General features: G+C 38.4%; 1 protein-coding gene across 1 annotated transcript in view; it reads right to left on the reverse strand.

Moving 5' to 3' along the window:
* Nucleotides 1-22,949, reverse strand: part of lrrc75bb (leucine rich repeat containing 75Bb) — a 45,343-nt gene that overhangs the window by 15,424 nt on the left and 6,970 nt on the right. Inside the window, exon 3 of the mRNA XM_047373015.1 lies at nt 18,918-19,030. Coding sequence (XP_047228971.1) covers nt 18,918-19,030 — 113 coding nt within the window. The remainder of the gene's footprint in view (nt 1-18,917; nt 19,031-22,949) is intronic.

Here is a 22,949-nt window from a genome sequence, read left to right on the forward strand (position 1 = left end):
TTACCTAAACAAAAAAATTAAAATGAGTCCTTTGTGTAGGTGTGAGAGTAAAGTTTTAATTGGACAAAGAAAAAAAGAAAAGGACTTGAGGGTATGCCCAACGCAATAAACTTTAATGGCGTTCGGCTACTCTTTCATGCAATTCTCAGGGGTTCTTTGCAAATAAATGCAGAAAGCAAGCCAAAGTAACAGAGCACAAAAAGGTAGAGATAGGGTGGAAAGATATGAAAAGATATGCTCAAATGACACAACCTTCAAAAATGACACAAGCATCCCAGAACTGATGTGACACATACCAAAGACTACAGCAAACTAACTTTTTTTTTGCCAATTATAACACAACCTCATAATTATAACAAGTCTCATAATACAGCTGAGCAGCATGTAATATGTGATGTTCACTCCTCAGGCGGGCTATAAATTCACCTCGGATTTGATGTGACGAACTGAATGTTTAGGTGAAGAGAAAGCAGACACAGAACTCATTGGAAAAAACAGTTTAGATTGCATAACCGTATATCACAGAGCAGTGTGCCTGTGTCTGACATGGTACGTCAAGCTACAGTTATAAAACCAGCATTAAAAGAGGCAGTTTTCTTAACTCAAAACAGATTTGAAGAATAAAGAAGATCTGTAGAACTTGCAGATCAAAATCACAGCAGTTCTTCCAGTTACGGATTTTTATAAAAAGCCTCAATCCCTCAACAAGGGATTAGAGTGTTTTAAAATGCTGAACGATTTTTTATCCTTGTTAAAAAGTTGTCTCTAACCATGTGTTTACTAATAAATGCATTGAATCATTTTAATTATTTCATTATTGCCGTGTGGCCTGAGGACAGGAGCCACGGATAATATCGAGTGTCTCTTCCTTCCTCCCACTCATCCTGCAGGATCTCAGCTTGTTCCGTGGGAAGCCCTCAATTATTCATGGAGAAAGATGGTGGCTGGATCTTTACATCTCTATTAAAAGTGGAGGTCAAACAGAAAGCAAACTGAACAGACTCGATGCAACATGTACAGGTCCTTCTCAAAATATTAGCATATTGTGATAAAGTTCATTATTTTTCATAATGTCATGATGAAAATTTAACATTCATATATTTTAGATTAATTGCACACTAACTGAAATATTTCAGGTCTTTTATTGTCTTAATACGGATGATTTTGGCATACAGCTCATGAAAACCCAAAATTCCTATCTCACAAAATTAGCATATCATTAAAAAGGTCTCTAAACGAGCTATGAATCTAATCATCTGAATCAACGAGTTAACTCTAAACACCTGCTAAAGATTCCTGAGGCCTTTAAAACTCCCAGCCTGGTTCATCACTCAAAACCCCAATCATGGGTAAGACTGCCGACCTGACTGCTGTCCAGAAGACCACTATTGACACCCTCAAGCAAGAGGGTAAGACACAGAAAGAAATTTCTGAACGAATAGGCTGTTCCCAGAGTGCTGTATCAAGGCACCTCAGTGGGAAGTCTGTGGGAAGGAAAAAGTGTGGCAGAAAACGCTGCACAACGAGAAGAGGTGACCGGACCCTGAGGAAGATTGTGGAGAAGGGCCGATTCCAGACCTTGGGGGACCTGCGGAAGCAGTGGACTGAGTCTGGAGTAGAAACATCCAGAGCCACCGTGCACAGGTGTGTGCAGGAAATGGGCTACAGGTGCCGCATTCCCCAGGTCATGCCACTTTTGAACCAGAAACAGCGGCAGAAGCGCCTGACCTGGGCTACAGAGAAGCAGCACTGGACTGTTGCTCAGTGGTCCAAAGTACTTTTTTCAGATGAAAGCAAATTCTGCATGTCATTCGGAAATCAAGGTACCAGAGTCTGGAGGAAGACTGGGGAAAAGGAAATGCCAAAATGCCAGAAGTCCAGTGTCAAGTACCCACAGTCAGTGATGGTCTGGGCTGCCCTGTCAGCTGCTGGTGTTGGTCCACTGTGTTTTATCAAGGGCAGGGTCAATGCAGCTAGCTGTCAGGAGATTTTGGAGCTTCATGCTTCCATCTGCTGAAAAGCTTTATGGAGATGAAGATTTCATTTTTCAGCACGACCTGGCACCTGCTCACAGTGCCAAAACCACTGGTAAATGGTTCACTGTGCTCAATTGGCCTGCCAACTCTCCTGACCTGAACCCCATAGAGAATCTGTGGGATATTGTGAAGAGAACGTTGAGAGACTCAAGACCCAACACTCTGGATGAGCTAAAGGCCGCTATCGAAGCATCCTGGGCCTCCATAAGACCTCAGCAGTGCCACAGGCTGATTGCCTCCATGTCACGCCGCATTGAAGCAGTCATTTCTGCAAAAGGATTCCCGACCAAGTATTGAGTGCATAACTGTACATGATTATTTGAAGGTTGACGTTTTTTGTATTAAAAACACTTTTCTTTTATTGGTCGGATGAAATATGCTAATTTTGTGAGATAGGAATTTTGGGTTTTCATGACGTATTAAGACAATAAAAGACCTGAAATATTTCAGTTAATGTGCAATGAATCTAAAATATATGAATGTTAAATTTTCATCATTACATTATGGAAAATAATGAACTTTATCACAATATGCTAATATTTTGAGAAGGACCTGTAGTTAATAAGACTTTGATTAATTTCTAAATAGAAACAAAACCAGAAACTGTATTTGACACCCATGCTAAAGTGTTCATTCGCTGTAATCTTTGCCCTTAAATCCTTGAATAATGTTAGCTAAAAGACAACCTTCCTAACTTCAAAACACCCAACAGTGTTATCAATACACCAAACACATCAATCATCACCAAAGATGACAACTTTACTACCTACATTGAGATTTAGTATAGTTGCAAATAAAGTAGCTCAGTATGTTTTAACTTACAGTTTGTTATAACAGTCTATCTTTTTAATGGCTTACTAACATATAACAGCAGTATACCGTGTCTTTTTGTTGAAAAAACATAATCTTAAGAAAAGTTATTTGCTTTTACCACACAAAAATAGATCGTACTATTCAATTTCTATGCACTCACCAACCAATTTATTTGGTACTCTTTGGAACTAGCTCAGTTCTCTGTGGCATTAATTCAACAAGGTGTTGGAAACACTTGGTCTATATTGACATTACAGTCACAGATTTCGTCAGCTGCACATCCTTGATGCAAATCTCCCGTTTCACCACCTAACAGTGGTACATTTTCATGTTCAAGGGACCAGTTTGAGGTCGTTTTAGGTTTGTGACATGGTGAATTATACTGCTGGAAGTAGACATTAGAGGATGGGAACCCTGAGGTCATAAAGGAATGGACATGGTCAGTCTTGTTCATGAGTGAAAGGGAGATGGAGAGGTTGATGTGTAGATGGATTGGACTCTTCGCAGTAATAGTGCAGGCGTCTGTCCTGTTGTGGTAAAGAAAGAGCTGAGCCATAAAACAAAGCTCTCGTTTTACTGAACTGTCTGTTTTCCAACCCTCAACTAGGCCATGAGATATGGATCACAGCCAATAAAACGTTATCCTGGATTACTGTGGTTGAAATGAGCTTTCTCCATTGGGTTGCCGGGCCCACGCTTAGGAATAGGGTGAGGAGCTCTATCATCCGGAGGGAGCACAGAGTAAAGTCACTGCTCCTTCTCATCAAAAGAGATAAGTTGAGGTGGTTTGGGCCTTTGATCAGGATGCCTCCTGGGTGCCTTCCTGTGGAGGTTTTCCAGGCACATCTAACTGGGAGGAGACCCTAGGGCAGATCATGCTGGAAAGAATAGATATTCCTTCTGGCCTGGAAATATCTTAAGATGGATTAATGGACATTATCATCAACAATGCCTAAGTAGGCTGTGGTTTTTATACAGTACTCAGCTAGTACTGAGATGCCCAAATGTCCCAAGAAAATATCTGCCCAACCATTACAATCCCACCACCAACCACAACCCACCTTAATGTTTACACCAAATTCTGACAGCACTAGGTGAATGCTGAAATCAAGACTCATTGGACCGGGCCATGTTTTTCAATCTGTTTGTTTTCAATTTTGGTGAGCCTATGCAAATTCTAGCTTTAGTTTGTTGTTTTAGCTGACAGGAGATTGATCTGTTGCTGCTTTTAAAAGATCTACAAGTTTTGACATATTGTGCATTCAGAAATGGCATTCTGCATACCTTAGCTGTAAAAATGTTTTGTTTTTTTTAACTAATGTGGCTTTTTTTATCTCCTTGAACCAATCTGTTAATTCTCCTCTGACATCTCCAGGCCATTTGTTCTCCATACAACCGCTGCATATTTTTGTCTTTGTGGAACATTCTCTGTAAACCAGAGAAATGGTTGTGCATGAAAATCCCAGTAGGTCAGGAGTTTCTGAGATACTCAAACCAGCCAGTCTGGCTACGCTATGTTCAGAATCACTTAATTGTCCCTCCATATTCTAATGCTTGGTGCACTCCAAGCACTCTATGCTTGCCTGAACACAGCATAATGTAAAAAAAGTAAAGTCAGATCAGAACTGAATGTGATATTAAATAAAATATCTTATTTACAATGGGATTTCAGCCCTAGACAGCACCATCATTCTGCCCATTACCTCAGATTCAGGCATCTATTCCAGTGTATGCGGCCAGTGTTTATTTATATGACATGTAACTGGGAATACCCAGCGCATAATTATAAAGCGGCACTCAAGTAGTGTTTGAAATGCAAAACACCAGGCTACCCCAATACAAATTATTCCTTTCTATGGTGAGTACAATATAGTGAGTGGGCAAGCGAACAAGTAAGCATTTCAAACACAGCAACTGACTGATAAACAGGCATTGGGCTCGTCCACATACAGCTCCCTACTCCCTGTTACCTGCCTGAAATCTTACAAATCAGGGCTGCATACACAAGACAGCTCCACATTCAGATGGCCACTTATTTGTAAGTGATTATCATAGCAGGATAGTTTATTTTATTACAATTTTTAGGATTGTTTCAATTCAACCTCAGCTTCATAGGGTAGTTAGGTATCTTTGGCACTGGGTCAGTCAATCTGGCAGATAAAGGAGACTAAGGGTGGTTAACTGGATTCTCAAAAGTTTTCTGACATGTTTTAAAGGCAAATGACACGAAAGTCAGTGCACAGGGGTAAAAACCTGCAAACATAATATTACTGAGGGTGGTCCAACAGCTGCCTGACAGAATCAGGTGTAATCAGAGTGCAGTCATAATGTTCAACCATACATTTAACCCCAAAATCATTCATAACCCTGGGAAACTGAGATTTAAAATTATTTTCATTGAACCAATACAATTTTTAATAGCAAATGAGACAGGCAACTATCAAAAGATAATAAAACAAATACCAAAGCAGTATTAATTTTGAAATAATCTGTTATCTGTTTTTATTTACATTTGCTTAAAAATGGCATGGACACTATTTATACCATGCTCAGTAATCAGTAGAAAACTCTTTATTTGCATTACAGCAATCAAACACTTCCTATAATTGCTTCCACTGCTATTTAGACTATTTATCTTTGGTGTTGAGCTCCAAGTCATCTTGGTAAAATTAAAAGATTACTTTTAACCTAAATCTACCAGGGGTGTGGATAATCTTGGGTTTAAGTCAATTAGAGGCTCAGTTTTAGAGGAGAAACTAAAATGTTTACTGACTGGTACCCCGTCTTTGACCACATAATTTCACACAACCTAGGAAAACTCTGAATTCCTCAGTTTAGCTGACTAGCTAATTTAATTTTACAGTCTAAATATTCCTTCCTTCAGCCAAAACAAACAATCTTCCTTAAAGCATGAAACTAGTCTCTTGTAATAGGGATTTATTCTCTGATGTTCCTAGCTGTTATCTGCAGGTGCACTGGACTCTGTTATTAGGCAAAATAAGTGTTGGGACCCAGCCATGGGAAACCCAGCCATTCCCCACCGGAACCAGACAGGAGAGGTATGCACGCTTATGTCTCCTTGCTGGCAAACAGACATGACTCTTCAACTTGGATCGAAAAGTAACTACAATCGCAAGCAACAAAGTTAAGTAATGATTTACTGTTTGAGAATCTGGCATTTGTGTATATAAAGGGCGTAATGAGACAAGCGTGACTCAACTTTTCTTCTGAGGCCTCCAGAAGCAGCCCTAATCGAAGCGGATTTCCCTCACAGCCTGGAAAAGAAGGCCAGGACCGCATCGCACGCCTTCCTGCGTGTACGTCCAGGTAGCGAGAGCTACTCCACTGCATCACGGCCACTCAAGGAGTTGAACGTGCGTTTGTCGTACGGTTCGGCCAGGCCAGCTAAAAGCCCTTCCCCACAGCTATGGAGGTTAGCTGCAAGTTAACCTTTCTTTTTACCCAAATATGGATGCTTCCTCACCGCCCAGGAGAACTTCGCATTAGCACGGTTCAAGTAAGAGGTAGTGTTTGGGCAGAGAAGGTTAGGTTAGAGTTAAATAATCTAAACAATGTTTGTTTTTGTTTGTGTTGTGTTTTTAAAGTTAAGACAAACTGTATTTAAACGGTGGTTTTAAATACAGAACATCGGCCATAACGCGCCGTCCACTCTACTGCATTTCAACCCTTTTATTAGTGGTATTTTAAAGGTATGTGTTTGATTCTGATGATAAGCTATAAGCTTCTTTCGTTAGCTCCAACCGCTAACAGCTAAAGTGCTTGTCCAGCTGAAGATTATTTACACAGAAAGGTTGTTAGTTTCCAGTCTAGGAAATAATATTTCCCTAAATATTATTTTACTAAATGTGATAACTAATTAAACACCATTAGGACCCAATTATCCAAAGGTTTGGTTATTTTTCAAAATAATATTTCCTTAAATATTATTGTAGTAAATAAAGGCTGATAATTAAACACAGTTGAGAATTAGTCATCCAGAAGGATGGTTTTATTCAACAAATCATTCTTTAAAATGTTATCTTATTAAAATAATGTTTTATCTGATCTTGCATTGTGAATGGTTGTTTAAAGGTATACCAATTCTTGCCTAAGCTAGTTCCAAGACTAACTTAACTTCATTTCCAGATCCTTCAAGATAATCCTTGGTTCTCAAACATAAATAGCATTGAATGGTAATGTTGCATCACTTTTTCGGTCATGGTTTTCAACCATCTTTGATTCACTTTATATTGTAAATAGCCCATAAGTCTTCCTTATTCTTTCATTTTGCTTAGTAGTTTAGTTGGGTTGTTTTAGCATAATAAAAAGTTTGTTGATTGAAATATGCTTGACTTTGAGTTGACTTATTTTTGTTAATAAATTCTTGTATTTTAAGAAATTGTGTGAATTCATTCTGTGTGTGTGCAGAGTTTTGCTGTTCAATAATGCCAGAGCTTGGCTCATCCCTTTCAATTTTGTCCTAATACCACCGCCTTATTGGCCTGGTATTCACAGGACAACCCTTAACAGGCCGAAATATTATTTAATGAAATATTAAAGTGTTAATATTAAATAATATATTCATATTCATAATTATAACATAAGGAATCATAAATTTGCCTTTTAATAATATAATCCATAATTAATCAGTGTAAGGTTCTGAATGGGAAACAGTTTTAATCCTTTGAAACAATTATATGTTTTAAAATACCTTCAATGTTCAAAGCAACTCCTTTGTTTTAAGAGAAAATTGCATTGGATCAAAATCCCTCATCTGTGAGGCTATCTGGCATCACAGAGTGAGAACTTTCTCCTGCTGACTAACTTCAGCCTCCTTTAAGCTCATTGGCTGGATAATATGCCCTAACTCCCACAATGCCCAAACATCTGCCTTTGATTAGTTGATCAGCCTTGGCTGAAGTGGTTCTAGCAGTCCTTAGAACCAAACTGTCATCCAGGATGGATCATCCTGATAAATGAACTGCACTCATATAGCACTTTCATATAACGACTACCTGAAGCGCTAGAGTCACATTAACTCGACCAAATTACACAGGCCTCACACATTCAAACACCAGTGTTCAGAGCAGCAGACAATTCGGTTTAAATGCCTTGCCCAAGGCACATCAAAATCAAATGAGTGCTGAAATCTTACCCACAACTTTCCCATTGCAAGAAAACCACTCTTTTCTGTGAGCCATCTCAGGGACATGGATTGTTGGTATATGGTTATATCTTTAACATCTTATGGCATGCAAATAAAAAAAATAAATAAAAGCTCCGTGAGCTGCTTTTTTGTATGCTAACTTCATTTCAACCTGAAAAGACTCACAATAAGAAACAAGATGGCAATTAGAGAAGTTTATTGATAAAAGTTAATATCTTTGGTGCTCAGACCCCGGAGGAAGACATGAATGCTGAAAATGACATGAGCTTGAATTAATGTCTTAGGGTTAGAATTAGATAAGTCTTCCCCCCTTGGGATCCGATTTCAGAAAAATTTACAATTAACTTCCTATTGAAATTATTATGTGAGGAAGCTCAGCATAATCTTGATTATTCTTTTAAATTGCCTAATTACAGAGATAAATAAACTGATATGAAATGGTTAGATTCATGTCTACAAAGTGCTTTGTTTACATGTACAAAATGGAAGTAGGAAGCAATGAAAAAGCAACACATGGGTACAAGAAAGGGTTGAAAATATTTGATCTGGAGGTGTCAGCAGCAGAAATTGGTGTATTTCTTTATATAACCGTTTTTTTTTTAGCAGAATTAGGAAGAGATTATCAGTAAAAAAATATGTTTTTTCTGCTGTTTGAGTTTTTTAGGTAACCCAGAAAAATATAACAGAAATTTCATGCATGTTTTTCTTTTTTTTTTTTTTAAAGAAGTAATTTTCAGATGTAATTTACTGATATTGAGAAGCGACAGCAGATCTTTCTGTATGCAAATTTTTTTTTGTGCATTTTCAACACATTTTACTGAAATGCGGGTTTAGATTTCAGTTCTTCAGCCTTTATCAGCCTAACTTGAGCAGGTGGGAAACTGTTTCTGCTTGTTTACGGCCATGATCAAGCATCTTGAAAACAGAACAGATGACAACTAATGACACCTAAACCAAACAGCCACAACTCTTTTCGCTTCCAGGATCATAAAGATCAAGATTTCACAGATCTTGATGGTGAATGACCCTAATGCTGACTCAGATACTGCAGGATCCTTCAAAATTTTTATCACTACTGATAAAGACTGTACAAAGCCTGCAAGAAGACCAAGAAAAAGTGACGCTTTAACTGTGAAATCTCATCAAAACTGCTCACAATGTCTATAATACTGGCTGTAAAGTCAGTTACCAGTGTTGCTATATAGACAAGTTATGTAAATGCATCTACTGTCAGAGTCCAGTACCTTAAAAATATGCAGCAAAGGCAATCTTTGTCTAATAAAAGATCTGAGCTCTATTAATCAGAAATTCAATACTAATCACAATAACAATAAAAACCTCCTACGGTAGATCTGGAAATACTGTACTTCTGTGAAACCTGGCTTGTGCTGCAGAGCAAAAAAAACAAAAAAACAAACATTTCCTTAAGCATGACACTCTGGCATTGCACTTACAGCATCAGAGAAGCAGAGCAGGCCTCAGTAATAAAGCTCGAGTTATGATTTATGAGTTATCTCTAGGACATATGTGAACACTGGCTTGTATGTCATGAAAAACAATCCAATCTGAGACAAGAAATGGAGAGCAGGCTCTGCACTTATTAGATCGACTTCTCAATTTCACTTTCAGGAGAAAATAAGACTTATGCACATGCCTTTCTCAACCAAAATATGAAAAAAAAAAAACACAAGATCAATTCAAAGTGATGCAGGAGGAAAAGGGGAAATGCGTGACTTCTGATCTGCTACCTTGCAGTGATTCTGCCCCTCCCTCCCTTTTTCCTCCTCTTCGTCTGACAGTGCCTTTCCTCAGAGAATTTCCCCAGAGCCTTAGCTCAACCTGCAGAGCTGCTATGTATGGCAACTGTTGAACAAAATGGGCTCTCACAAGAATGAGCCAGAAAATCAATGCAAGGTGGGGATTTCTTTCAAACAGGTAGAATTGAGGGCCAGGGACATGAAAAGGGAGTGGAGCAAGGCTAAGAAAGGAGAATTTAGGAGAAAATCACCCTCCTCAACTGTCTTATGATGTTTAATTTCATGCAAAGACATTTGAATTTTCTGCATGTTTTTCATATTCGCAGATATGAGTCCCACAGTGAGGCACTGCTGCTGTTTGGATGGTTACAGTGGAGGCCGTGGAAGACACAGCACTTGCTAATGAGCATACTGGGAGGCTTTGCCTTGTTGTTTTGTTGAGTATTATTTTGAAACATTGCATCAGAGAGGCAGGGGCGGGAAGTTAACTCAAGCTGTCAAATAAAATATTTCATTCTGGGTTAATTGCTCAGGGAGAAAGCCTCATCATTATCACTAGAGATGTTATTTCCCCTCTTCTTGTTGGTATACCTGCTAGCTCGAATTTTCTCCTTTGTCAGCACTAAATTTCTGTTTGCCCTGAAACTTTTCTACATTTCACTCGGCAGCACCCTACATGCAGAAAATGGTAGGCTTAAATGAATATTGTGATCTTCCAAAAAGAAAAAGTCGGCCTCTTTCTTTTTTTGTTTTGCAAAGGATTGTAAAGATCCCTAAAAAATGTTTTTAAAATATATTTTAATGTTTAATTGTTGCCATCTTGCACCACTGAAAATATTCAGCACATAAATGAGTATGTATGGGTACGTGTGTCATCCTGGGGTTAGTTATTCAAACAGTGACCTCAATTAGAACCTAGGACAATGAAAATATTTTTTACAGGAGAAGGTTTGATAATTTGTTTCAAGGATTCAAGGATTTTTATTGTCATACCAGCTCACATTTACATGTTAAGGTATGAAATTCGGACTCAGGTTCCAGTTAAGAAGCATAATACTTAAATAAAAAGAACACTAGTATTACATAGAAAGCTAAATCTAAGAGGTGGTTACTGTGGTGGTAAATGACACTTCTGTTTCAGATGGGGGACTAAATAAAGACAGTAGAGTGGGCAACTGTTGAATAAAACAGTTGCAACTTTACAAAAATGGCAAAACATATCCTATTTATTTACAATCATTTTTATTTCACAATATGAAAGGACAGTACAGATGACCACTTTCAGCCATAATTTGCATCTGCATACGTCCTGAGATTTCACATCTCATCAATGGCCAGCTTTCATCCTACTTAAAATACATTTAAGAATAAATAACATGTAATCATGGGAAATCCTTGCACACAATAGAGGGTATTTTCACCTGTTGTTGAAGAAAACAGTCAAACTCAATTGTGAAAAATTGAGACTTTAGGCCCTTATTGAATTGAAGATGTATTTTATTTCTCATCAATGAGCAGAGAAAGTAAGAAAAAGAGTGTTACATTTCTCAATTAAATGGACTGTTTTAATGTCACAATATACAAAAACAAAACGTTCTAATTTTTAGTTTGATTGTTTTATAAGCATTGCACAGTGCCTCGTACAATTATTCATAGTCCTTTTGAGTTATGTTATAACTACAAACATAATTTAATTGTATTGGGATTTTTGCATGATTGACCCTATAATTAAAATGTGCAGTAACAATGTGGAACAAAATTACATTGTTTTAAAAACAAATGCAGTTCTAAAAAGTATGCTGATTTTTGTGATATGTATCTTTATAGAGTTACATAGTAAGATTTATATAATACACAGTTTGGACCATTCAAAATGGTTTTGTTAATTTAACATGCTGGTTTGAACAGTGCACAGTGAGATTTTCAAAGCTTGGGTTATTATTTTTATTCTCAACCCTACTTTAAGCTTCTCCATAACCTTAAACCGGGGCTTCCTTGGACTTCATGATGCTGTTTGTTAATGTTCTTTTAACAACCTTCCATGTCTTCACAGAACAGCTGGTCTGATTCCGAGATTAGATTCCACACAGGTTGACTCCATCTACTAATGATGTAACGTCTGAAGGTGACTGGAGTTTTATTCAAGGGTATAAGAGAAAAGTGGGCTGTAAACATATGAATGACACATTTTAAAAAAGTGATATATCCTTTACCTTCTACTTTACAGCTATACAAGCTGAGTACAGGAAGGTGGTGGACCTCTTTGTGGCATGTTGTGGAAACAATCATCTCATTTTGAACGTGACTAAAACAAAGGAGATGATTGTAGATTTTAAGAGAAACAGGAATAAGTCGAAAACTATTTCCATCAAGGGAGAAGAAATGGAGGTGGTGGAGGAGTATAAATACCTCGGTGTTCACCTGGACAACAGACTAGAGTGGAGCCACAACTGTGAAGCTGGTTACAAGAAGGGACAGAGCAGACTGTACTTCTTGAGGAAGCTTAGGTCCTTTGGTGTTTGCAGCAAGATGCTGCATATCTTCTATAAGTCTGTTGTGGAAAGTGTGATCTCTTCTGCTATCATCTGCTGGGGAAGCAGGATCAGAGCCAGGGACTTAAAAAACCTCAACAAGCTGATAAAAAAGGCTGGCTCGGTTCTGGGGACTCCTCTGGAACCTCTGGAGATCATTGTGGAAAGAAGGATTCTTCATAAAATGAAGAACATTATGGAGAACCCTGAGCATCCTCTTCATGAGACTGTCCTACAACAACAGAGTGTCTTCAGTCAGAGGCTTCTTCAGATCTGCTGTAAGACGGAGCGCTACAGGAGATCCTTCCTGCCCACAGCCATCAGCATCTACAACGGCTCTTTGAGGAAACCTTCATAATATGAGCTACAACAACATTTAATTTCCCTTTGGGATTAATAAAGTATTTTTGAATTTGAATTGATTACTTTGTGTTGGTCTATCACATAAAATCCAAAATAAAAGACATTAAAGTGTGTGGTTGTCATGACAAGAAATGTGGGATAACAGTTTAAATAACAAATATTGGAATATTGGTCAGAAGGAGTGGCAGACAGGGCAGATAATTATGCTGGTATGTGTGTCCAGTGTTAATTTCTTCAGGCCATCCTTCAAAATTTGAAAGATGACAAGACTGATATGACAATATTATCCCGTTTAAGACATCAAAATTTATGTTCCCACACGTTTTTTTGCCAATAGTTGTTCTCCATGAGACTGAAGAGTGTTTACTTGTAAAAATGCCAAACCAGAAGTATAGGAATAAGCTGGATGTCTTTTGTGTTATATTCAAATTGATAATCAGACATAATTTAGAATGGTAATGTTCCTGCTTTTTCAAGAACAGTCTGTTTAGCAGCGGCACATTTTAACGGCTTTTTAGGATTTTGAAAGAGGAGACAGGGGTTGGCATAGATGCAGTGGTAACACTAGCAAATGGGATTCGGCCTTAAGGATTAAAAAGAGTTTTTAAGAGGTGGAAATTCATACAATTTGGCTTAGACTGTCCTGTACAGACTGTAGCTGCTGGTTGGTAAATACAGTCTATGTCAATTTGAATTTTTCTTTTAGTTCTTTGATTTCTTATAATCTGTCATAGTTGTGAATAATAAGTAACTGAATGAATAACTTATCTTAATAAATAATAGTTTGTTTTGAATGAAATGAGGCAAGGACCTTTTTTCAGCGTGAAATACTCATTAAGAAAAAAGACTTTCGCTCTTTCCTTCAGCAGTCCTTCCTCAGAGGGGTGGCCTAATTTATTTCACTTTTAATTTAATTAACAAATGAAGGGCGTGGCTAGATTTGTCTCTGTTTGGTTTAAACCTTTGAAGTGGATTGCATGGTTATGTCAGCAGAGAGGTGCCATCACAGAATTAAAAACCACACTGATGTAACCCTGACAGACAGACACAAGCTTTAATAGAGTGGAGATGTGCATGGAGAAATAAGCACTAAATAAGCACTGAAGTTGTTATTAGCAAGGCTCCTTCATTGATATTCAGTGGAAGAGCCTTGTTAATAACTTCAGTGGTTATTTTTGTGTTTTGTTCCTTGCTACATCTGCAAGCATTGTATTTGAAAATTGCAACTCTTGGAACCACAGAAAAATTCAAATAAATCCATCCAACCATCTATCCTTGCAGGGTGGTGCATGATAGGGGTCTGGCGCCTATCTCCAGGGGTCATTGGGTGATTAAGATAAATAAAGTTGAAATTGACATATTTAATAGAGAAGGCTTATAGATGTTATTGCTGATAATAAGTTAAACTGGAAACAACACATGGGGTTGCCACAACACTAAAATTACAAACTCGATACTGAACCACTGAGTAATAATGTTGAGTTTAAAAACTCAAACTGTTCATTTATGTGAGAATAGATTAAAAAACGACTCTGTTGAGAATTTATTGAGAATTCAAGGTTTGGTTGTATAAAGAAACTTTTCTCTGTTGAACTCACTGCACACACTAAGTTGCACACAATATGCAAGAGAAAGGGAGACAATCATGTTTTATACAATGGATGACATAAAACCAAATTACAGTGACTTAGACCCTCCTGTGACGCACAGGTTAACCTCTCTTTGTTTCTGCCCCTGTTCAGTATTAAGAAATTATTAACTGTCTAACACATTTCACCAATTAAATAAGTCACTTGGTCAATCAGTAATTTCGATCCTTGCATGCTATTTGTTAATATCTTTAAAACCTCCTTTACTTTGGGAAATTAGATCTGAGGTTTGAATCTGACAGCTGAAAATTGATTTGATGAATAAACTAAGGATGGTTTCTTTAATATACTCAACTGTTCAACTAAAATATGTTCTCCATTTTCCAATTATGGGCTTTTCTTACCTTTGAATGTTTTGGAAGCCCAGTCAGACCATTGTCCTGTAAGAAATGAAGTCCTGAGCAATAGACAAGGTTTCAAAACCGAGGCTGCACATAGGCTACATTTAGACACCACTCAATATTAAGTCAATATGTAACCCTGATTTAGACCTGAATGATTTCCAAGTCTAGACTGTATTTGATAAGTAGTTTAGCCTTGATAACGTCAATTCCCACACAAACTGAAAATTTGTGAGAAGCACAGCCTGAGTGTGTAGATGTAAAACTGAGCACCAGGTGGAACCATAATAGAGCTTTACATAAATTATTTGCAGTCTGAACGTGTAAGAGTTATATTGCCATCTTTTTAGTTAATATATATTGCAATAATAATATCTGCAGATGAATTTTTTTTGTTTTGTTATTTTCATTGGTGAGAGGCAAAAAGTGAGAGAAGAATAATGATGCATGATGTGTGGTTTGTAGTAGGACCAACGTGCAGTGAAGGAGGCAGGAGCCAGAGGAATGAAGGTAAGACGAGTCTTTAATTGTTCTCGTACGTAGACCAGGAGGAAAACCAGAATCAGGCCGAACCAGAAACAAACCAGGACATGGAGTGACCAGACATGACGAGGGAAACAACGACATAAAGAACAACAGGATCCAGCCCCGAACAATGAAAACAAGGGACTTAAATACAAACTGATTGGACAGGGAGAACCAATGAGAAACGAGGACCAGGTAATTAGATAAACAAGGAACAGCTGGGCTAGGCTATGGTACACAGGAGGATGGAAACAGAGGGTAAAGGACAACCAGACCAGGAAACAAAACAAAACAAAACAAAACAAAGCCCTGTGATGGACCTGTCCAGGGTGTACCCCGCCTTCCGCCCATTGACTGCTGGAGATAGGCACCAGCTTCCCCGTGACCCACTATGGAAGAAGCGGTAGAAAATGACTGACTGACATTCCACAGTGAGGATTATTCACCAATGGAAAATATTTCTGGTAGTTTTCAGTCTTTCCAGTATTGTATACTGAGTGCAGAACAATTCAGCCTGAGGTCAGATCACACAATGATCTGAAAAATTACAAAAGCCCCAATGCTACATCTTACAGCTCTCTATTATAAATGTTAAAGTTCATTACAGAAAAAATAATTCAATTCAATTCAGTTCATTTACACAGCGAAGATTCACAACAAATGTCGTCTCGTGGCACCTAACAAGACAAAGATCCGAGTTATATACATATGGTCAATTCAATCCAATCATATTGACAGAAGTCAATTACATAATTCAAATTCAAAACCCAGCTAATTGCATCAATTCACCAGCTGCAGCAATCCCTCCTCCTGAATGAGGATGCAGCAACAGTGCACAGTGGACTGAGCTGAGTTGTTAGGGATTTGGGTTTATGGTGGATTTAGGTTTGTTTTGCAGCCACATCCATAACCTGCCATCTTGGTCTAATCATGAAGTCTTCCTTAAAACAAACTTTTCTGAAGTCAAATGTTTGGGTTATCTGTCAGACCAATGAAACTGGGTCGCAAAACATCAAACTATAACAGAATAGCTGAAAATACATGAATCAATGTGTCGTAATGGCCCATTCAAAGTCCAGACATCAGTCAGACTGAAATGCTGAGACAGCACCTTTAAAGAGCTGTGTTATGATTTGGGGTTGTTTGGTTTTTGGTTTCTGGGTTTTTGTTGGTCTTATTCACAGTTCAACTTTTGAATCATGTTTCCGTTTATTTTCCTGGTCATGCTTTTGTTTTATCGTCTTGTTCATGTTTTGTCTAGTTTGGTTTTCGGATCTGGTTATGCTTTTGCTTCATGTTTTCCTAGTTTCTGTTCAAGAGTCTCATGTCTTGTTCACAGATCATGTCTTGTTTTTTGCTCATGCCATGCCTGTCTCGTCTGCCCGTTGGTTGTTTTGTTCCTGCCTCCTGCTGTGAGTGAGTTTTTTGTTATTAAACCTTTGCACTTACCATCACGCTGCCTGCTCGTCTGCATTCTGGGGGCCTATATCTCGCAAACCGTAACAGAATGTTTCCGCCAACAATGGACCTCGAGGATGAGCATCAGGCTAGCTCCAGGGACCTCTTTACTTACCTGTCTCGGGAGGCGGAGAAGTCACTGCGCCGTTCTGCATGGCTGTCTGTGCCGCAGTCGGCTTATGATGGATCCAGGTTGGCGATTCCATGTCCGGGGACAGATCCCCTTCGTCGTCGTTCTCCGCCTGCTCCCCTGGCTGAGCACTCTGGTCCAACAGTGATGTCCACGTCCTCCTCCCGCCGCAAGAAATGCCGACGTGCAGGGGTTCAAGGGTTCGCCAGGCTCTGCTTCAGCCTCCGAGGGTTTGCCAGGCTCTGCTTCTGCCTCCGAGGGTTCGCCAGGCTCCATGCCTCCGGAGTTCCACAGAGTTTCTGGGGGGGTCCTCTACTCTGCTTGGTCGCCCGCCGGAACTCTGTACCTGCTGGGGGACGACCTCCTGGTCGCCCGCCGGAACTTTGTTTTTGGCCCTCCTACTGAGGGCTGTTATTAAACCTTTGCACTTACCATCACGTTGCCTGCTCGTCTGCATTCTGGGGTCCTATATCTCACAAACCGTAACAAGCTGTGGATAAATGAATTTCTGCGACCTTAATAAACAGAAGCAATGTTCTAAATACTCTCTCACAATGATGTGAGAAATTGATAAAGTTACACAGATGACAACTTCTACATAGTTGTGCTTGTGGTGGTTCTACAAGATTCTGAATCAGCCACAAAACTCTGGAATAACTTGCCTCTTACTATTTGCACTGCTGATTCTGCACAGTCTTTTAAATGTAAAATCTTCTTGTTTTGAAACCTTTTTTGTCACATTTCTATATATTTGAGTTTAAAATTCTATTTTATTGCAGTAATTTTATCAATGTATTATTTTTATTGTTTGTTTTAGATGCCCTGTAACACATCATGGACAACTAAATCATAGAATATATCTGACTTTTCCTATCAGTGTATTAAAAGTGAATGAGCAAGATTCCACCAGGATATCATGATGGATGGAGTTGAAAGTGTGGAAATATAAATGCCTTATTATTAGTAGTGTGGAAATATAAATGCCTTATTAGTAGCTATGACTAAGACATATTTGGGACTTTGCTGCTTATAGATTGATTTTTATTAGGAGTTTTTAGTTTTGCTTTTGATAGTTTGATAGTTTAATTAAATGATGAAATGTATCTCTGTTTCTTTGAAACTGTTTCTGGGGAGACATCCACAGATAGAATGATTGTGTATGTAGCTGAAAAAAAGGTGCTGCACAACAACGTGGGGTATATGATGGAGTGAAGTGCAGCCCCCAGTGAGACAACACACAGACGTTTCTAGGTACCCATGTAAGTGTGATGTCTCCCCCTCTGAATTTAGATTGGTTTTAATTAACTTGTGGAATTGTACAACTGATCTCTGACTGAGGATTCTCCTTTGGGGTGCCAAACAAAAAGAGTCGATGAGAGGTGAGGAGTAATGTAAGAGTTAACGGACGGCAAGTAATGTTTTCCTACCTCGACAGAAGAAAACAACAATTAGTCAGCATAAATCATAATTGCCAAACAAGACTACTTTACACACATAATTATTAAAGTATTTACCTAAACAGCACTAATACTTAACTTTTTCTATCAGCTTTAATTACCTCGCAGCTGATTCCCTCGCCCTATCCAACAAGGTGCCTACAGAATATAATGTGGACAGTGCTAAAACTGTATTTTTTTACGAAAACTTCAAGTTAACAATGATTGTGCATGGACTTTGGTTGCACCATGTTAAACATTAAGATCCATTTACTTAGTGTTTTAAAATACTTCTGTCAATACAAGATAATACTTTTTATCAGTCTGCTAATGTATAGCTAAAGAGCTTTACAGTGTTTGAGGGAAAGCAAGCATGAGAAACAGCCACCAGGCAAAGCAGGGCTAATGTTTAATCAGGGCAAAATTGGCTTGATGTTTAATTAAGACAAAGCTAATCCATCCATTCTGAACCTTGGAGGGATTATTTTCAAGGGAAAGAAATTTGAATTTGATGGGTTTTTTGCTGTCAGAAGGGACAGTTTGGTAATTGTGATCCGTGCTCGATCACCTTGAAGCTAGATATAGTGGAAAGATTTTTCCATAATGGTGGACTGCGAACCTCTCTGCTGCAGTCACTGTGTCAGCAAGTGTATGTTTTGATAGATACCAGCACAGGGTTACTCACACTCTCTCACACACAAAAACACCCACCAGGCCTGGGACTTCCTTCTGGGCACGCTCTGTTTAGTCCACTTGGAGTGAGGGGTCAAGTGGTAAATCAGCTGACGGCAGATCTTGTTGGTGGATTTGAGTGATTCAGTTTCCTGTAACAAAGAGAAATTCAAACGAACCGTATCATTCTTGAGAAACAAAACAAGCTTAAGACATTAAGCAGATGCAATATTATTATAACTTGCTTAGAAAATACAGTTTTACTTTCAGGTGAAGAAAATTAACAGCTACTTCTTTGAATCTAAGCTTTTCTAGTGTTTTTCTTAAATATTTTTCTTTTTCATTCACTTCTACCTTGAAAGATCATTGAAGTTGCAGAGTGGTTTAATAAACACAGGAAACAGGGCACATCTACAGAGGCTTATGAAATTAAACCAGATTTCTACATATGCTGTCCAAAAAGACACAACATATTTTCTAACTTTCTGAAACTAAATCAAAGTAAACTTTTCATGTTTTAGGTCAGTAAGGATTACCAAAGTTATTCCTTTTTGCCAAATGCCAGAAAAGTAAAATACATTTTTTTTTTCACTTATGGATTCAGAAGTTTACAGACATTTCCTCAGTATTTGGTGACATTGCCTTTAAACTGCATGACTTGGGTGAAACATTTTGGGTATCTTTCCACAAGTTTCTCTCAACAGTTTGCTGGAATTCCTCCAGATAGACGTGCTGTAACTGAATCAGGTACTAGGCCACTGTCCAATAACTTTCAATGACTGAAATCATGGCTTTGTAATGGCCTCTTAAGCCACTTAATGTAATTAATATGGCAACATGCCTTGGGTCATTTTCCATTTGGGAGACCCCTTGCGCCTAAGCTTTAACTTCCTGGCCTGTGTCTTGAGAGGTTAATTCTCATGATGTCATCTATTTTGTGAACTGCACCACGCCCTCCTTCAGCAAAACGCCCCCACAACATAATGCTTCCACCACTGTACTTCACAGTTGGGATGTAATTCAACACTTCAATTTCAGAGTGCATTTGCAAACTCCTTTTTGGGATAATTGCTTCTTCCTCCATGTCGACAAAAGACTTGTTTCACACAGGAAAATGACTCTTTTTCCGGACACCATATTCACAAGATCTTATGCTTTTCTTCTAGAGTTCATTTGCACATTTCGCACCAAAACATGTCCATCTCTAAAATGCAGAACCTGTCTCCTTTGTGATCAGTATGACGCCTGGACATTGCCATGATGTTTATACTTGCACGTTACTGTTTGAACAGACAAACTTGGCACCTTCAGCAATCTGAAATTGTACCCAAGGATGAACCAGACTTGTGAAGGTCCACGACTCTCATCCTGAAATGTTGGTTGATTTCTTTAAAGTTGTCCATGATGTCACACAAGGAAGCAGCGTGTTTGAAGTGTTCCCTTAAATTACATCTACAGATGTGCCTTTAGACCTTGTGAATTATTCTATCAGAAACTTACAAAGCCATGACATCATAATCTGGGCTTTTCCAAATTGTTTAAGGGCACAGTTGACATATAACATAACGTGAGACAAAACAATAACAAAAAACGGTATGTGTCTTTATATATATTATAAAGATCTGCTTTAAACTTTATTCTAAAATATAATATAGCTTCAAACACTAATTATTTTGTTTACCCTTCCAAAACAAAGCACTACTAAAAAAAGTCCTTCTGTTGCAGCTTCAAACATTTCATCCATTAATTAGTTCAAAGACTTCAAGTGTAACATTTTGCGCTGAATGGGGTAAATCTAATTAATGCTACGACTCGACAACAAGAAAAAGAGAATGCCGTAAGAGAGGGGAGAAAGGACATGCTATTTACCCCTAGCATGGCTCCTGCTGCCACTTCTTCTCACGGTTGACAAACTGAAAAGGCTTCACGCTTCAGCATATCATTCAATCACTTGAATTATCAAGCATGATGTCACTGTTAGTTTTCTTAAAGGATGTAACATCTAGATGGATCCACACAACCAGTCGTGTGAAATAATCTGGTGAGTGCATCACACCAAAGCATGCACTGAATTAACTTGCCTTAGTCTGATAACTTGCCTTAAAACACTTAAAATTGTGTTTGTCTTTGCTCATTGTATGTGTTTGCATATTAAATCTATGATTCCCAGCATGGTGGAAAATATTGGTGACAGAAGCAGCTGCGGGGCACCCAGCCTCTCCACATCCTTGTCACGTTTGACACAGTGTCTCGCCACGGGTCGGTGGCCAGTTAGGAGCACACCGCTACCAGTCCTTCACTTTCCTTCCCTGACTTCTGGGTTTCTGTCTCTCAAGCAAACAGGCCTAAACTGGAGTTTCTAACAGACTTTATCATTGGACTTCTTATCTTTAGACTTTTAATATTTTCCTTATCGAAATAACATCTCACCATAAAGAAATGTAATAGCTTCAGGGCTTTTTGTGTTTTTTACAGCCAATCTGAGCAGCTGTGCCTCTGTTCACATGCCCGAAACCGAAATGTATCTGGAATTTTAACGTGTCTGATTTGTATGCTGTGCTGGAAGTGAACGAGCTGGCTGCCAGTCTGGACAAAACACAATTTATTTCTTGAAGAATCAGTGGTTACATTTAGTTTCCAGCACAGTAAAATGAGGATAGCTAAAAGATGGTTTACATGAAAGTTTTTAACTTAACATTTACATTTTAAATGCTGGATTTCTTTTACAACAATTCAGAATAAAAAAAAGAAACTTTAAGTGTGTAGTGGCCTGTTTTTGAGGAAACATTTTGGAATTAGGGGAGTTTTCTTGTTTTGTCTCTCCACTAGCCACTTTTCAAAGCCCTCAAAGTGCCCTCACTGTTGGTGCCAAAAATCCTCTGACCCAGTAGCTCTGTGGCCAGGAAGCCCTTTGACTTCAGCACAGCAGCTGCATATTTTTCTCAGAGCACAGAAAGACTGGAACACCAAACAGGGTCAAAGCCAGATACAATGCCTCTATGTGTCCCTTTATTCATCCCTAATTGTCACATTATTCCTCCAAGACAAATTTTTTTTTTTTTATTAAATTGAGTACAATTTAATGACTCATGGATTTAAGAATAGCAACAAATTGCAGCTTTCCTTTGACTGGATTTCAGAGCCAATCTATTAATTTTATTTTAATATATTTCACAAGATTTGAAAATTGAAGTTCACATGCTTTCTATCCTATCTCACAGAGCTTGAGCTATTTTGCAAAGAAATATGGGCAAAAGAAAGGCTGGTAGAGACATACCCTAAAAGACTGGCAGCAAAGCAAAGTCCTTTTTTCTTCCACTTTACAGTTATGGTCAATTTTGTGGACAGAAATTTGAAGTTGTAATGTGAAAAGGTAAACATTTTCAAGGGGTACAAATATTTGTGGAAGGTGCTCAATCTGATCTCCTGCTCATTTTGTAACTTTGCTATGGAAACACGAAGAAACAGAATTATAACGAAAACTGAGTAAAAATCAGTTTTGTTGTTTCTAATTTGTGCTTGTATTAGCCAAGGCAAGGCTAGTTTATGTATATAGCACATTTCAGCAACAAGACAATTCAAAGTGCTTTAGAACTTTGCAGTGACAAACAAAACAACATAAAAGCGTGCATTGCACTTAAAGGAAAGTAAAGTAAAACAAACTTAAGATGTGTCTGTACATCTGCCTTCTTTATATGGGTACTGAAAGAATTCAGTCCATTAGTGTGTTACCGATAGTGTTCTTGAGGACCGTGGTTCCAACTGCCTTCAGATCACGAACAAGATCCTCCTGTGTAGTTTTGGGCTGATCCCTCAACTTTTTCATGATCTTCCTCACCTCCTCAGGTAAGATCCTACATCTAGCTCCAGACCAGGGGCTAGATGTAGGATCTTCATTTTGGTTTTCTCCAAATAGTAATTGCACCACAGTTGTCGCCTTCTCACCAAGCTTTTCACTGATAGTTTTGTAACCCATTCCAGCGTTGTACAGATCTATTATATTATCTTCTTATTGTTCTCCTTTGACAGCTGTTTGATCTCATCCATAGTTTGTGATCTGAATTCCTACGG

The sequence above is a fragment of the Girardinichthys multiradiatus genome, chromosome 8 (assembly GCF_021462225.1).
Source record: "Girardinichthys multiradiatus isolate DD_20200921_A chromosome 8, DD_fGirMul_XY1, whole genome shotgun sequence".
In the NCBI taxonomy this organism is placed as follows: Eukaryota; Metazoa; Chordata; class Actinopteri; order Cyprinodontiformes; family Goodeidae; genus Girardinichthys; species Girardinichthys multiradiatus.